Source organism: Sparus aurata, chromosome 6, assembly GCF_900880675.1.
Source record: "Sparus aurata chromosome 6, fSpaAur1.1, whole genome shotgun sequence".
NCBI lineage: Eukaryota > Metazoa > Chordata > Actinopteri > Spariformes > Sparidae > Sparus > Sparus aurata.
In genome coordinates, this window is record NC_044192.1 from 2,637,356 (window position 1) to 2,654,322 (window position 16,967).

Genomic DNA, 16,967 nt, shown 5'->3' on the forward strand with positions numbered 1-16,967 from the left:
ACTGTCCACTCATCTAATTCATAACTGTTCACAGTGTATTTCAAATAAGTACATTAATTTAATACATTTTTTTTCTTTATCTGTAGCTATTATATTAGCTTTTTTTCCGTTCTGTCTTTCAGATGCTGTTTTAATGTTTTGATTACTTTATATGTTTCTGAATGGATCTCTGAATGAGGCTTTATTTGACTGAAGGTTTTTACATATCAACCTTGTTTTAAACCAAGTACTTATTAATGTAAAATAGAAAACCGGACCTGAAATAAATCCAAAAAGCCTTTTAGTCAGGATACTTTACAGGCTCCGCAGCTGCACCAGTGATGGGCAGATTTTTCTCTGAAATGTGATCACAGCAAAGGAAGAAGTGTGTGTGTCGGCTTGTGGTTTTACTCTATGAACAATATGAACTTACAGAAACAAGATGGTCCTAGCACAGATAGTGCTCGGGCCCTAATAATACGAAAAATCAATGAAAGTCTGTCAATTTGATATTTTAATTTGGTCCTTGGATGTAGCAGCAGTACCCAATCACTAACACTTACGTTAGAGCCGATCAAGTGGAGAGCAGTCAGGGGAAGAGAAAATGACAGTTGCAGCAAAAAGTTATCTCTGTGTTAGTTTAACAAACAGGAGTTGAGGTAATTGGTAAGTTCTTCTTCATTGTCTTTGTAAAACTCACATTTGTTCACAAGAGGCTGAAGTGTACAACTCCACCATCTACTGAATATGACTGGAAGCATTCATGTTTTCTTCCAGGGGAGTTTTAACTCTCCTGGAAGGTGTTTGAATGAAAACTGCAGGGACTCAAACTTTCCTCTGATCATGTGTATAATAACTGCAAAGATAAAGTCAGCTGTCCTGCAACAGTTGCACTGGATCAGTAACTAACTACTGATGTGTTTGAACGACACTTTGATCATAAAACAGAAAGAAAACACAAAAATACTCGTAACTGCTGCATCTGATATAACCACCAGCTACGATGGAACTCGAGGAGGCTCGTATCTCAGAATGAGTTCATTAAATGTTACTGTTGATCTGATAAAAAACAACAGTTCACCTGTGACACTGACGGCAGATTAGAAGAAGAATTTTTTAAATAATTATTTTTTCCCTTCTTTTTAACTTATTTAAAATCTTTGACCTCCTCGACAAACAACCTCATTAATGCAATGACAATGATCAAACGTAGCAAATAAGCAATAGCTGATAACTCTGACTTGTATTACAGTAACAGTAAGTAAAGAAAAACATCTGCATCTGACCTGTCCTAACCAAGTTACAGCCAGTCATCACTGTACCATCCTTTACTTTTTCCAGTGAAAAACAAGAGTAATACTTAATTTCATTAACAACATGTAGAAAAACAAAACAGATCAGAGCCTAGAAAAGGGTTTTACATCATACAATAGGACATTGTATCGACAAATGTATCTGACTATTTTCCAATATATACTTGTTCTATTGAGCTCAAACAAGAAAGATAAACAGTGCAGGTAAAAAAAAAAGCTGACATAATCACATTCTCACTAAAGAACCCCTGAACACCATATAAGACGTGTTTATATGCATTTTAAGGATTCGGATTGGATCATTTTTTTTAAAGCTTAATAAACTTTTGACAAAAATAGCTTTTAATGACAGCTGACAGCAACATTAATGGGGAGTTTTGGGTTAAATTGGCTATCAATAATAATTAATGACTATCAGGGATAATTATTAATTATGATAAATATTAAGATCCAGTTTACATTTGATCACCACCCTTGAAGAAGGGAAAACATCGCAAATCTACCAAATCTGTCTCATAAAAAGGTAGTAAACTGTTTATAACTCTGATTAATATTTAACTTCATAACTACAACTAAATGTACCATAACAGCTGTAATGCTTGAAGGATTTTTGAGCTTCTGACAGTGTAGAGGTTGGCAACATTCACTCATGTACAATATTAAATAGACAAGAAGGTTCAAAAGCCTTAATTTAACATAAAGATGAAAACAAACAATCTAACCAACATGTACTATATACAGGTGTGTGTGTGTGTGTGTGTGTGTGTGTGTGTGTCGTGATGCCCAGTTAGAGAAGATGGCGAGTTGCATGCAAGTACCCTGAGTCTTTGAAGCAGCATTCAACTTCAAATTAACCGTCTATGAAAGCAAACTACCAATAACCTGACCTGAGATCACATTAACACCAAAACAGTAAAAAAAAACACACTGATTGAACACATCAACCAGAGTTAAACTCCTGTGCTTAGTCGTGCTATGCAAAGCATTCAGGCCCAGTTCCATGTTACCAGTCTATGGAGAAAAGGTGCTGGTGGTTCCTTTGCTGATGAGCCAAGCAGGAGAAGGTTGTAATCCCAGTGTTGAATGCTGTTCTTGCTGTGCAGGTAGGCAGAGGAGGAATCAGTTCGTTCCTATACTTTGCAGGGATAGCAGCTCACTGCTAACTTGCTTGGTGTTCCTCAGTCGCACACACACACACCTTTACAACAGCAAGCTGTCAAACGTCCACTATCTCTGGAGGAACTTTAGATGAACCGTTTTCATTCTGATGGTCACCTGCAGAAAACAAAACAAAAGTCTACATTAAATAAAATAATAACATACACTAAGTATAGATTACATCTGAGACCTGTGGTTCTGTAGCAGGATGTTTCCAGAACTGTCCTGCCACTCAGAACATTTTGGATAATCACCTGTAACTCCAACCTGCAGCAGTGGTATGTCCTTTGTTAGATCATTAGAGGTGGTAGTTGGTTCTGGAGCTGCACCTGTGAGTCATAGACACAAAACAAGCGACAGGTCATGATTTAACATGAATAGCATCTAAAAGGTGTGTGTTATTACCAGGCACCAGTTAAATGTGTGGGTCAGTATAAGTTTGACTACAGCTGTTAAATGAAGGAGAAACATGCAGAGAAAACTCCACAGCTGCCACAATGTTGTGAGGAACAACTTTTATATTACATAGAAATGATTGTGGAGGCCAACAAAAGATTCTGTGTGATGTTTCAAAAGTCTGTTTGCATTTAATGGATCTTTCACTTCTACTGTTATTCTATTAGGCACTGTTTTTTTTCATTTAACTCCCTGAACACAATATTTTGCATTTTTTTTTTAATTTCACTAATATATAATACTCTTTATCATCTTTACCTGGGACCAGTGTGTCAGCCAGGCTTTCTACATTTTGAGCAGAAGGGAACACCACGGCCCTTTCTCTCTGTTTCCTCTGCTCATGTAGCACCAATTATAAAAGGTATTTTCATTTTCCTACTGAGGGCCATCCCTCCAGCAGTGAAGCTCTTTAACAGACATCAGTGTCTTGTCTCTCTTTTAAAGAAAGCTAATACTGATCTCAGAGTGTTGAACTGTTCCTTTAGAAAGGTAACAGCTGGAGATATTCAGTCCAACAACACACACAACAGGAGCATCACACCTGCAGATTTGGAAAACTAGTTGAGCGTATTTTGTTTTACATCTGCTGCTGCAGCAAGCTAAATTGTAAATAGGCTGAAAGGGACAGTTCACTCAAAATACTCAAGATAATCCACAGACCTTGTTCATGGTTCAAGTAAGAACTATTTTATTTCCGTATCACCAGACAGAAGAAAGCGTGCTTCTACTCATGGACACGAGATTAGCTGTTGATTATCTAAAGTAACCAGCTGGTGATTTTTGTAACGAGACATTGCTGTTGAGGTTTTCAAATGTATTTTTTTTTTTGCCACTTTAAGCACCAAAATCTCAACAATATCTGAGAGAAGGTAAATATCTTTGCGGCCCAAATCTGCAAAACTGTGTAACGAAAACCAAAACTATTGAGCTGAATAACAAGCACTAAAGTTAGGTAAAGAAATAGTTTTCTTTGATTTGGGGTGAACTGTATGGAAAACTGAGGGGCCAGTGAAGATTTTTAATTTTTTGGGGTGATTATCTGGTGATCTATTTTCTGAGTCTGATCTAAATTGTTTTCTCTCCTGTGTTCATGACTTAAGAAAAGGTGGAAAAAACACTTTTGCCACAATCAATCATCTCATGTCTGTAATGTGTTTTCCCCATCTGTGAAAACATGGGGGAAAAGATTTTCTGGGATAAAAACAATTGTCATGTGGCAAAACAGTGAGCAAAAAGTCCCCAGGAGAATTTTTCTTCGCTCATGTACAAAGCTGAGTGGGATCAAAAAAATCTGCAGAAATAAAAAATAAAAAATGTATAATGTGTGAAACAAATCAGAGTTTTGGCGGGAAAAAAAGTTTTTGTAAAACTCATTTGACCAGGTGCATCACTACCTCCTTCATTACTGTATGTTAGCAGGTCATGTAACATTACAGTCCTGTCTTAGTTTGGATGAGGAATGTGTTATAATTGCTCCAAATTGGCAAGAAATCTGCTAATTATCAGCAAATCAGATCAAGCAGTAACATTTGATATTATCATTCTGATATACGAGCATCTTCATGTTACATCATAGTTGATGTTATAATGGTTACAGTCAGTTTCAGTAGTTTGAGTATTTTTGTGTTTTCTTATGTTTCATGTTCAAGGTGCTGTTATTACACCATCAGCAGTAGTTACCATGTGGCTCCAGCAGGGGGAGCACACAACTGTTGAGGGAGAGCTCAGTTTCACATGTTCTTCTAACTAAAACTTTTTTCCCTGGTTTGTTCTCAGATGGAACAAAGAAATAAGGAACTTATAAATATTATCCTGGCAAACCTCCTGTGTTGATATGTGTTGATCCAATACATAACATGAACTTACCTTGATTAAAGCAGACTGTGATGCGCTTTGTAGCTCTAAGCCCAAACGGTACTGCAGCAAGAACTGCTGCTCCTAAAACAAACGCAAGAAACAGCCATCCAAAGTCCACTTTGGTGGTTCGGTCCTTGACGAGTTTCTCTGAAACACATCATAAAGAGTTCATGTAAAACTTAAAGTGTTACTGTAGATCATGGACATCACAATGAACATAGGTGACACAGAACAACATTTAAAGGTGTTTAAAATACTTTAAACTTAAAACTCATGCAGAATTAAATTCATTTGATGAGTAAAACATCAAGACAGAAATCTCACCACTGATAAACACGAAGGTCTCAGCACTAGTATGATGGCTAATTTCCTCCTGAGTGACCACACAGCGGTAGCGCCCTGTCTTGGTCACAGTGGTGTTGATGGTAACGTAGTAACGACCTCCTCTCTCTGAGACCTGAGGCTCCTCAGCAGGAAGGATGTTTCCAGAGCTGTCCTGCCACTCCACTTTAGGTTCTGGAGAAGCTCCTCGAACTTTACACTGCAGCAGAGACCCGTCCTCTGTTTCATCCAGTATTGTGATGTACGGCTCTGGAGATGCAGCTGTGAACATAACAAAAAATAAATACAATTTAAATGTTATAGTGGCATGTTTTTGCACCCTCACTGGCTGTGGTTGTATTGTAAATTAGCTCACCACTACAAACCAGTCCAACCACATTCAACCTCATATTTCACCTTGTGCATCACACTCTTCAAGAATTTAAGAAGTCAACTGGCTGAAGAGCTTTTTCCTATCGACCTTCTTTCTTCTGAAATACTCTCTCATAAAGCCTTTATATTTAAACTTTGTGGCCCCCTTGTCGTCTCTCTCATGGATCATTGCTGATTTATTTAGAGATGGGCAAAATACATCCAAAAGTATCTTGTTATAAATGACAAATATTTGTGTATCAAATCAAAGTAAGAACCCCGGCATATGAATATGTTTTTAGAATAAAAGCTATTTGTAATTCAAAAAATACAAAAAGACCATTATCATATTTTAGACATTTGTTAGGCAAAATATGGTTAATATATGATAGACCACTGAGGCAGTGTCATCAGCCTTAACTACAGACCGCAGCATGGAGTAATGTGGTAATAGTCTGAAAGTGAACATGTTGATGGGTGTCGCAGCCGGTTGGATCCAAATGCAAGATGGTCTCTTGTTTATTGAATTAATTAATTAACAAACCATTAATGTTTTAATTATTGAACAAAACTAAAGTAAAAGTGGCAACACTTGACAGTAAGACACGTTCATTAACATTTGTTTATACAGTCATAAGTTTTAACTAACAGTTAATTAAAAAAAACAATAAGCATTAAGTAACTTAACAAATGTCTTTGTTTACATTTATTAAAAGGACTAACATGTTAATTAAGGCATTACTAATATCAATACATGGTTGTTAAACATGTAAACGTGTATGTCCTGTCATTTCTTTAACTGTTTAATTGTGTATTTAAGGCTAATAAATGTCCATGAAGAGGTTTTCTTTCCTTTATCTTCATGTAAACACAAATGTCTTCACTGATAGCTAAACTAAATATTGTTGTGCAGTTTAAACTGTATCAGCATCACTGAAGTTGATTTACACAAACTTTTTGAAATGAATGACATGACATATTTGTTAACAACTTTATCAGTCTATACTAATATTAGTAACTTAGTTAAAGGGATATTCCGGTGTAAGTTTAATCCATGGTCTAACACACCGTGAAACTGTGTTAGACTCCCTCTGGAGAGATCAAGTTAGCAGACCGCTAATTTACGGAGTTTTATCAACCTCAGAAACGACCGCACGACAACAATACACTGCAGTAAATGGATCCAAATATAAACCGCCACCAAAAAGCCACAAATAATGCTCAGAACAGCACCAAACTTCAGCAACAGTACAAATAGGGTCTCAGCACATAGTCCGGGGCATCTAACCTCCGCTAGCTTAGCTGGATTTCTACTGAAAAGCTGACTAAATTTACCACTCTTCTGCAGCAGCTTCCTGTTGACGGGAAGTCCCGACGAGTCGATTACCGAGTGCAGTAGAGTTCCGCGGCTCATGGATGAAAATGTATGATTATGACTCCATGGAAAAGCAATCAAAGTTCATATGTGTCTTACCTGCCAGTTTATAACAGTTATTATCGAGAGCGGACAGGGAAAAGAACGGAATTGAGCATTTCTAACTGCACTCGGTAATCGTCGCGTCGGGACTTCCCCGACCCGGAAGCTGATGGAGGAGAGTTGAAATCTGTTTTTAGCTTCACAATAGAAATCCAGCTAAGCTAGCGGAGGTTAGATGCCCCGGACTATGTGCTGAGACCCTATTTGTACTGTTGCTGAAGTTTGGTGCTGTTCTGAGCATTATTTGTGGCTTTTTGGTGGCGGTTTATATTTGGATCCATTTACTGCAGTGTATTGTTGTCGTGCGGTCGTTTCTGAGGATGCTAAAGCTACGTAAGCTAGCGCTCTGCAAACTTTATCTCTCGAAGGGTGGTCCTACTCGGTGTCAAGGTGTGTTAGAACATGGATTAAATTTACCCCGGCATATCCCTTCAATTCAATTATGAATCACAGCTTCATTTTGATCACAATTTAATAGAATCATAAAATCATTATACAAGAAAAGCATCTTTCAACTTTAATTGTAATTTTAAATAGTGGTATTGACTTTTTGTCATAAAAGGTTTTTGGGCCTTTTGGATCTCGACTCAGTCGAGTCTTAAGAGACGATCAGGAGAAATCACTGGCCCGAGGTGAGCGATGATGTCACAGATTTCTAGATCTGCAATGTGTGCTACCACTTTGTGACCCAGAATCTGAGTATCATTCAAAACGTTAGACACAATACTTCATATAAACACACTGCACGTTTACTTTTACAGGTTACTGTCAGGTTATGGTCAGAGTTTCTACTTGAAATGGGCTAAAATGTCCTTTCACTTTGAAAATAGCGTCACTCTATAATCACCAGTTCTATGTATTCTAAGCTGAGGGAATAAATTAAACATATATGTAAACCTGTTCTTCTTGTAACAATGAATTAATGCCACCAAACAAAGCCGTGCAGTTACAGCAGTTACAGCATGCTGCAGAAAATCTGACTAATAATATTGTTGTATCTGTTTGCACAGATGTTCTTGCTCTGACTGAGTTACTGAATGTGTTTGTGGTGTTCCCTGTCTGTTTATCCTCTCTAGCCAGCCTTTAGAATATTGCAGAGCCTTAGTAGTTATGTAGGCTGTATTAATTAGTGGCCTCTGACATTTACTAAATATCAGGTGGACCAGAGTGAACGTTGTGTTGGTGTCTGAACAGCTGATAAACACTGCAGATGTAGAGATCAGTAACATCATCATAATCAGGACTCATCACCTATTAATCCTTCTGTCTTTAAAGACACCAGGGTAAAAATGCTTCAGTGTTATATCTAATAAAATAACTGTGGAGACTTTTATGATTAAAGAAGCAAATCAAAGCTGATTCCATGAAGTGATCAGCTGACATGATGTTGGTTGGTTCCTCTGCTCATGTCAACCTGCTGCACTGTGAGAACAACACGTCTACATGGAGTTACTGTATCAGAACCTTTGAATGATACTGAGGCACAGAGAGCTGTAGCACACCTTACAGGTACACAGATCAGTGACATCATCACTCACCTGGGATTTCTCCTGATCGGTCTTTCAAGATCCGTTCTGAAAGATAAATAAGAGAATAAAAATGTTATCAAGTAAATGGGTGATATTATGAACTTGTCATGTCATTGTCAACATGTAAATACTGGATTAATTTTTCCAACATGAGCAGAGGCGCTAATTCACACAACAAAGGTCACATATTTAATGAGGAGCTGCATTCTTAAACTTTCATACACTTATTAAATGGATGACAAGAAGTGTCAGAATCTGTCAGAGTGAGTTAAGCAGGAAGAAGTAATCAGGCAGCACTCAACCCACAAGCAGCAGTTAGTGCTGGTTAACTTAGCATAAAGACTGTAAGCAGGGGAAACAGTTAGCATGGGTCTGTTTAAAGGTAAAATTAGCCTCTAGTCACACTATGGAGCAGTATTTCTATGAGTGGGTCACTGTGCCTGAGAATACAACAAATTCACAGTGTTTCACATACAGGTGACCTACCAGAGTCCTGCTGCTGGCAGCATGTAAAACAGAGAAGAAGAAGATACAAACATGCATGTAAACACTGCAGCATATAAAATCAGCTTTGAACATGTATGTCAACACTGAACTGATGTCTGTTTACAAGATAAATCAGGAGTGGTTGGACGTGCAGGAGCAGCAGCAACTGTATTAAACACCTGAGCTGAGATCACAGGCAGACTGGTTAGTAGTGCTGGGCGGTATACCGGTTCACACCGAATACCGGTGTATATTTTCCTTATGATATGAATTTTTAATATACCACCATACTGGTGTACTTGATTACACAACGTTCGGAACGCTGCGCTGCGCGACACTGTTTCAGACCGGACACTTTTCAGTGTTGGGCTTCTTAACAAGCACGGTCCGACTGCGAGGGTAAACAGAAGTGCTCTGGTGTTACGTTAGAGTGAAGATGGATAGTATAGACATTGCCGATCATGACTTCATCCGCGGACATCAAGATGAGCAACTGGACAGCCGCTGAGATCCAGGAGATGCTAGCGTCTCTTCGGTCTCTGTAGCTGTTTGGTTGTGTTAGCTTGTTGTTGTAGCAGCAAGCTGCTAACGGTCGCTACTTTCAAATTAAAAGCCCCCGCTAAGAACCCAGTTCTGAAGTCCAATGGGGTGCAATTTAAAGCTCTTATTTTGAAGACAAATTCGACCTGCTTCCTGTTAGCTGTCTGTTGCTTGAGGCAGCTAATGGGGGGGGGGGGGGGGGGCTTTTTGGGAAAGAAGGAATATTACACCTCGGTTAGACAAGGCGGCAGAGTGCAGCCTTTACCTGGCTGCAAATGTGAAGCTTTTTTGTTCTAAAAGGGACTAGTAATTCCTCTCTCTCACACCTGATTATGCATGAAAAAAAAATAAATACCGTCATATACCGCGAAACCGAATTTTGAAAAATACCATGATATACATTTTTGGTCATACCTCCCAGCACTACTTAGAGAGCAGAAGAAGAGCTGCAGCTCCTCCACCAAGCAGAGACAGAGAAGGAAAACTTGCAGGTTATTGATTTGAGCAGCTTGTTAGGAAAGAAAGAAGAAAAACCCATGAGAAAATATGTTTACATACACACAGAGAAACTGATCAGCTAAGTCTGGTGTAATAATGTACAGAGCATCCCAGCACTGAGAGAAAAAAGGACCAATCACCATCCCCTAAAGATAAGTCTGGTGTCATTCTATATTTTCCCATCAAATATTAAAAAACACAACATCATGTTTGTTCATCTCTCAATACTCTCTAACTTCTCTACTCTGGCACTCAGTGCGTTTACATGACACTCAAGAAAACCGAATTACTGTGTTAGTCCGACTATGATCAGATTTTTAAGATGCATGTATACACCTTAGTGTGACTAAAATCAGACCGGATCAGATTTCTCTAGTCGAATTAAAACAACTAGATTATTCGATTGATAGTCGCATTACTCCTGCATGTAAACGTTCTATCAGATTGGATTCAGATTTTGCGTTCTGCGCAGGCGCTAGATTTTTTCCCGGGGCCGTGAGCCGGAAGTAGAAGGAGACGATTAGTCGTGTTGTTGCCGGAAATATAAAACAACACATTGAGTCTTTCCTCCGAAATCACCGCAAGAAAGAGAGAAAGAGCTCCATTGTGCATCTAGTTTGTGTAATTATCATGCACACCATATACGAAATGTACAAAGATGTATCATCTCGCTCTTCGTCCGCCATCTTTCTGGAATGCCGAGGCAGTTTGTTGTTGCTGGTGACGTAAAGAGGTCAGCCGGAGGTGTTTCTGTTACCACTAGTTGAAATGGGTACAGCGCCACCTATCGTACCGGGTATGACATGCTCCGGACTATAATCCGATTTTCTCACCGGCATTTATCCGATTGAATAGCACAGTAGCACTAGCACTATGGCTGTAATCTGACTAAGCTGTGAATGTAAACGCAGTGAGTAACTCTCAGCCTCGAGCACACTGAAGATGTAAATCTTCAAAAAAAATATTTTTGTCTGATCTCAATCTCATTTTTAAAGAACACAGGGATGCTCAACAAACACACCAATTTATATTATTGGTCAATGGCTGATAAAAACACTGAATAAAGCTGATAATCTGAAGCTAAATTGGTTTAGCAGAACGCAACATCTACACACTCAGAAGGTGGTGATACACACCTTTAAAGCTACACATGAAGAAGAAGACTAGAGAGCAAAAACTGTCAGAAAAGTTATCTTATCGGCAGGTAATTATCTGTTTCACTATCAGCTGAAAAAAATCAGTAAAAAAGATTCGGTAACTTCCCAAAAAATCAAAAGTTTTCAAATGTATCTTTAAGTTAGAAAGATATTGCAGATGTAGAGAACATGACAACTATCAGAGATCATCAGGTGTCAACAGGTGTAACTGATTGTAACAGGAGACTAAAAGGACTCAGAAGAAACGACGGTCAAACCAACAACAACAGCTGGAGATCTTGTCAATCACTGTTTAATGAAAATACTCACCAACAACAAGCTGAATGTTGAAGGTTTGTCTCGGCTGAAGACGTGGAAAAATGCAGCTGTAGTTCCCGCTGTCTGTCACCTTCGTATTATGGATCTTTATGGAGGCGTTGCCGTTCATCAGTTGATCTTGAAAATGTGAGACTCGACCTTTGAACTGCTCATCTTGACCTGTGCGGCCATTATTGTAATGAAGGCCTGAATCATACAGGAACACCTCCTTCTGACCATCTTTCTTCCAGTCAAACAGTTTTCCTGTGAGGTCCTCTTTGGTGATCAAACAGGGTAAAACAGCATCACTGTCTTCTTCCACGACCACTTTGACACCTGGACATGAAAAAAAAGGATATTTTAATCATTATGTTCAACAGAGAGCTGTCAGGTGAAAACATTTTACAAACATGTTAGTTAGTAATCAAATTATTTATGGCTATAAATGTTCCTCCACATCACATCTACTTAGGGCCGAGTGATAAAACGATCTCAATCATTTTAAAGATAAATGTTTCCACTAGAGCTGAAAAGTGTTTATGATTTATTACGTGTTTCTGGATTTCATGTATATACACACATATATACTAGGGCTGGGTATCACCAGGTACCTCGCGATACGATACTATCACGATATTTTGCCCACGATAACGATAACAGCGATTCTGCGATAATCGATATATTGCAAAATATTTCATCCATGATACATCACGATATCTGTGTCACTGAAGAAATTCAGAATTTATTGACTGCACTGAATCCATTTCACAGGAATTACAAAACACTGTCAATCAATTTCACATGAATGACAGCCAAGTAAACAAAGAGCATATTGCACAGTGACTGTTCTTAACACACATACTGACTACAACTATCATTAAATATTGATTTGTGTGGGTTTCAGAGCTGCTTAAACCATTTTTTTAAATTGTATTTGGTTGTATACCTATGTTTGAATAAAGATAAAGCTGTCCTCCGAAGAGGGGTTGTGGTGGTGGGCCAATAAAAAAAAAATGTAAAAAAAAACAAAAAAATAAACAAACAATTTTTTGTTTTTTGTTTTTTGTTTTACATTTTTAAATATCGATATTTGGCACCAGTGTATCGATAACGTACCTCAAGACGAAATATTGCGATATATCGTAGAATCGATATTTTGGCACACCCCTAGTATACAGACAGAACCATTACTGTTATTACAGTACAATATTAATGAACATGATAATAAAAAAGGCCGTGTTAAATTTAAAATATTAATTCGGCCACCTCAGCGCACTGATTAACAGCCTTTAGCCTTCTAAATGCTGCTGACAGTGGAGTTGCACTTTGATTGGAGTACAAGTCACAGCATATTTTATGCTTTAGACCAGCACTGTGTTTGACCAATGTTTCATGTTTTACCTATGAAGTGTCTGCATTGCCGGAAAATGTTGAGTTCCCCACATGTTGCGGGTATCGACTGCAAAATTTTCAGTTCATGGAATCCAACTCTCTGAGACCTTAACCAGTCGAATTCACACAGCCATTTTTCACAAAAACAGAATTTTCTGCTCTTTATCGCTACACTTGTGTCTCAGACTCGGACTCGTCCTCTAAGTTAGGATTTGACTCTGGCACACTGCTAAGATTATCGGGAGGAAAAAAAGCATCCAGATTGAGTTTCGCCATTGTTCGCTGAAAGTGAAACCTTCTCCTTCTGCACTCGGAACATGTTTAGGACCCGCCCCCTCCACACATTAGACACTTACAGAGCCATTCCCCATTCTTGCCCCTCTCACACACATTGGCTGCCATCTGTAATTCCAGATTCTTTGATGCGCCCCTTCCATGTACTTGTGGTCGCACACGCATACGGAGCCCTTGAGTTGACATGGATGGTTACTGAGACAATAAGTAGCGCGCGTGCAAGATAGTAATTCATGCGCCTTTTGGAGTAATTAAACAGTCCTAGTCAGTGAAATGCAGACCCATTATCATGGATCTTCTCTGTATAATCTCCGGAGCGGTGGTTCGCTAATTCTCCATCTGACGAACCGCTGAGTAATTCACACAGAAAGCCGGCGCTGCGGCTCCTGAAGAGGCGTGACGGTACACGTCATGATGATGACGTCTGTGTGTTTTCAACGCGTTTCCCAAGTGTTCCCCTGTCAATCTAAACCTGTAGTGATTGAGATCCTGACCCACCAAACATCCTGGAAAGTGACGGAGTGAAGTTTTTCGTGCTAAATTACATAATTACACATAATCACCATCAGTAAACAGGACGCTGTCTGACTCTGTCACTCGCGGGGACGGAGGCTGTTTTCTGGGGGAAAGTTCCCTGAAGTCTCGGTCAGGAGGGCTGACGGTCACAGTGATTTATTTCGTCACAAACATTCTGTGAGTTTTTCACCGGTGACAGACGCTGTTTTTCAGGCAGAAATGTGACGAAGAGTCAGTAGGACAGACAGGACGACAGACGCTTCTCCACATACAGCTGTGGTATTTGTTTTCCTCATATAAGTTGCCAAAGACAGTTACAGTTACTACGTTACTTTTGTTCGGTCCTGTAACGTTGCTCTGTGGGACATTTCTCTGCATTTAAATGAGTGAAGGACCTGTGCAGTTATCAGACTGTCAGACTGACACGCCCTCGCTCCGCGCCTCCGGTTTATCCGTTCACACTGGGACGGCTCACCAATAATGCGGCCCTGATTCTACCTCCAGAGGCGGATCAGCGCCGGAGCGAAATTCCCCCTCTCCACATCTGAAACTTTCACACAGAGGAGGGTGCGGAGAATTGGCACAGGATACATGATTTGAAATGTAACGTACAGTAAAAATAAAACACAGTAAAGTAAAGTAAACACTGTCTGTTATCACCTGCTGCACACTGTTTCTGTTTCAGGCTTCACAGCAGCTCATTACTGCCAGTTAGAGGAAACAGATGAACACTGAGCTTGTTAATAAATATTCACTGTGTCAGTCAGAATTATGAGAGAAAGGGTAGAACTTATGATACAAGAGTCATAAAACAAGAATCTGGTGGAGTTCGATTATGATGTGATTTGAAGTTTACAAGAATGTTATAGTGTCTGCTAATTATTAATTATCTTCATTATTGTAGCATTAAATTATTACAGATGTTGCGGTGAACGTATTGCTGCTCTCACAGGAGTATTTAGGACCTACTGTAAAAATATCTGGTGGAGTTTAATCATGAAAGTTTGGTTATAAATTTATTTTTTGTGTAACTGACTGTGATATCTTACTGATAATCAGTTAAAAAGCTGCGTTGTAAGAACAAGAGATTAATGACAGATGCAGCTGATGTTGGTCAACAAAGGAAAACATGGACTTTACTGGACTTTCATGTGGTGATTTCATAATTTACAAGATGTCCCTGAATGCATCATGAAATGGACGTTCAAGAGAGGAGGTAAACACGTTTGTTCATGAGCTGCAGAGAACAGGAAGTAACACACAGTGTCCCTCACTCACACACACACACACACACACACACACGGTGACGCAGTTTAGTTCTCGACAGATAAAAAGTTAAAGTCTCTGAATGAAGCGTTCACGAGTTCCTCCAACATGTTTGTGTTCTTCAGCTCTCAGAGAGAAAACAGACTCAGAGACTCTGACTGTAATATAAAGATAAAATGTGTTAGCACTCACCCTCACTGACTGCTGCTGCCTGTTCGACACAAAATGGAGTCCGAACAGTTTACTTTCACTTTTAAGGTCTTTGCCCACACAAAGAGGGGGAGGGGGCTCTTCGTCCACAACGGTGAAAATCAATTTTAGCATCGAAAATAAAATGTTTAATTAAAAACAAAACTAAGTATGAATTACTATCTGGTGCGTTTTATATAAAACAACAACACATCCATGTCACCTCCCGGGCGCCGTACAAAACCACAGCAACACATGACAAATAAGTTTGTATTGAAAAATAAGATACTTTAAAAGTTATTTATGTATTTTTAAGTTACATTTTTTTCTCTCCATGTCTTTTTAATTATTAAATAATATTTATTTAAATATTAAAGTGACGTGTTAATAAAACTACTCAGGTTTATCTTTACGTCAGCAAACCGAACAGCTCTGCACCTGCAACTCGTTACATGATGTGCAATGTAACGTAGCCTACAGTAAAAAGAAATAACACAGTAAAGTACAGTAAAACTCTGTCTGTTATCACCTGCTGCACACTGTGTCTGTTTCAGGCTTCACAGCAGCTCATTACTGCCAGTTAGAGGAAACAGATGAAAACTAGGCTTGTTAATTAATATTCACTGTGTCTCTCAGAATTATGAGAGAATGGGGAGAAGTTATGATACAAGAGTCATAATACAAGAATCTGGTGGAGTTCGATTATAATAATTTGATTTGAAGTTTACAAGAATTTTATAGTGTCTGCTCATTATTAATTATCTTCATTATTGTAGCATTAAATTATTACAGATGTTGCGGTGAACGTATTGCTGCTCTCACAGGAGAATTTAGGACCTACTGTACAAGAATCAGGTGGCGTTTCATCGTGAAAGTTTGATTATAAGTTTCTTTTTTGTGTAACTGACTGCGATATCTTACTGATAATCAGTTAAAAAGCTGTGTTGAAAGAACAAGAGATTAATGACAGATGCAGCTGATGTTGGTCAACAAAGGAAAACACGACAAAAGAAACCTTTACTGGACTTTCATGTGGTGATTTCATAATTTATAAGATGTCCCTGAATGCATCATGAACTAAACGTTTAAGAGAGGAGATCAACGAGTTTGTTCATGAGCTGCAGACAGGGACGGACTGGCCATTGGGCAATGTGGGCAAATGCCACTGCGGCCGCCTGGTGATGCGGCCGCTCAAATAAATAAATAAATAAATAAATAAAAAGCGGAGCGGCTGCATCAATATGCGGCCGCAAATGAATAAATATGCTAAATAAATAAATATAGCGGGGCGGCTGCGTCAAAAGGCGGCCGCAAATGAATAAATGAATAAATAAATGAATAAATGGCCAGCGACGCTCATGGGCCATTCGGACCGGCCGACAAATCACAGAACGGTCTCGAGCTCGTTTCTCCCGGCTGTTTCGAGCGTCAATAACGTTTTTAAGCCAAAGGGAAACTAAATGTCTCTTCACCAAATATATTAACGAGCAGAGGATCTGATCACTATTTCTATGCCACATACGAGTCTCTATATCACAGTCATGGTTACCTTCTACAGTCACAAACTTTTATATCACTCTGCATTGTTTTGTAGCGAAATGTCTTATTCAGATGTTCAAAAACGTGCATGGTTTGAAATAAAACAAATCTACCTGCATTTTTTTATTTGAATAGTTGTTTGCAAAAGTTAAACTGAAGCAATGCCTTCTGGGAATTTCAAGACTGAATCGAGTGGACCGTCTGAGTGTGGTTGTTGGAAGTTGACTGAGTTTAAGCGAGCAAAAAAATTAATCAAGGCATCAAGCGACACAAGGTGGGAGCGGAGAAAAAGAGAGACATCTCAGAGAGCACTGTTGGTTGACGGTGAAAA

At 38.9% G+C, this 16,967-nt stretch overlaps 2 protein-coding genes across 2 annotated transcripts in view; one reads left to right on the forward strand and one right to left on the reverse strand.

Annotated features, from left to right (window-relative positions):
* LOC115582774 (dedicator of cytokinesis protein 3-like) overlaps positions 1–16,967 on the forward strand; it is a 391,011-nt gene that overhangs the window by 100,443 nt on the left and 273,601 nt on the right. The window lies entirely within an intron of this gene.
* LOC115583253 (V-set domain-containing T-cell activation inhibitor 1-like) overlaps positions 481–16,967 on the reverse strand; it is a 42,046-nt gene continuing 25,559 nt past the window's right edge. The window contains exons 6-7 of the mRNA XM_030419898.1: positions 2,705–2,779; positions 481–2,567 (exon numbers count right to left, since the gene is read on the reverse strand). Of these exons, the coding sequence (XP_030275758.1) occupies positions 2,509–2,567; positions 2,705–2,779 (134 nt within the window). The 3' untranslated portion in view covers positions 481–2,508. The remainder of the gene's footprint in view (positions 2,568–2,704; positions 2,780–16,967) is intronic.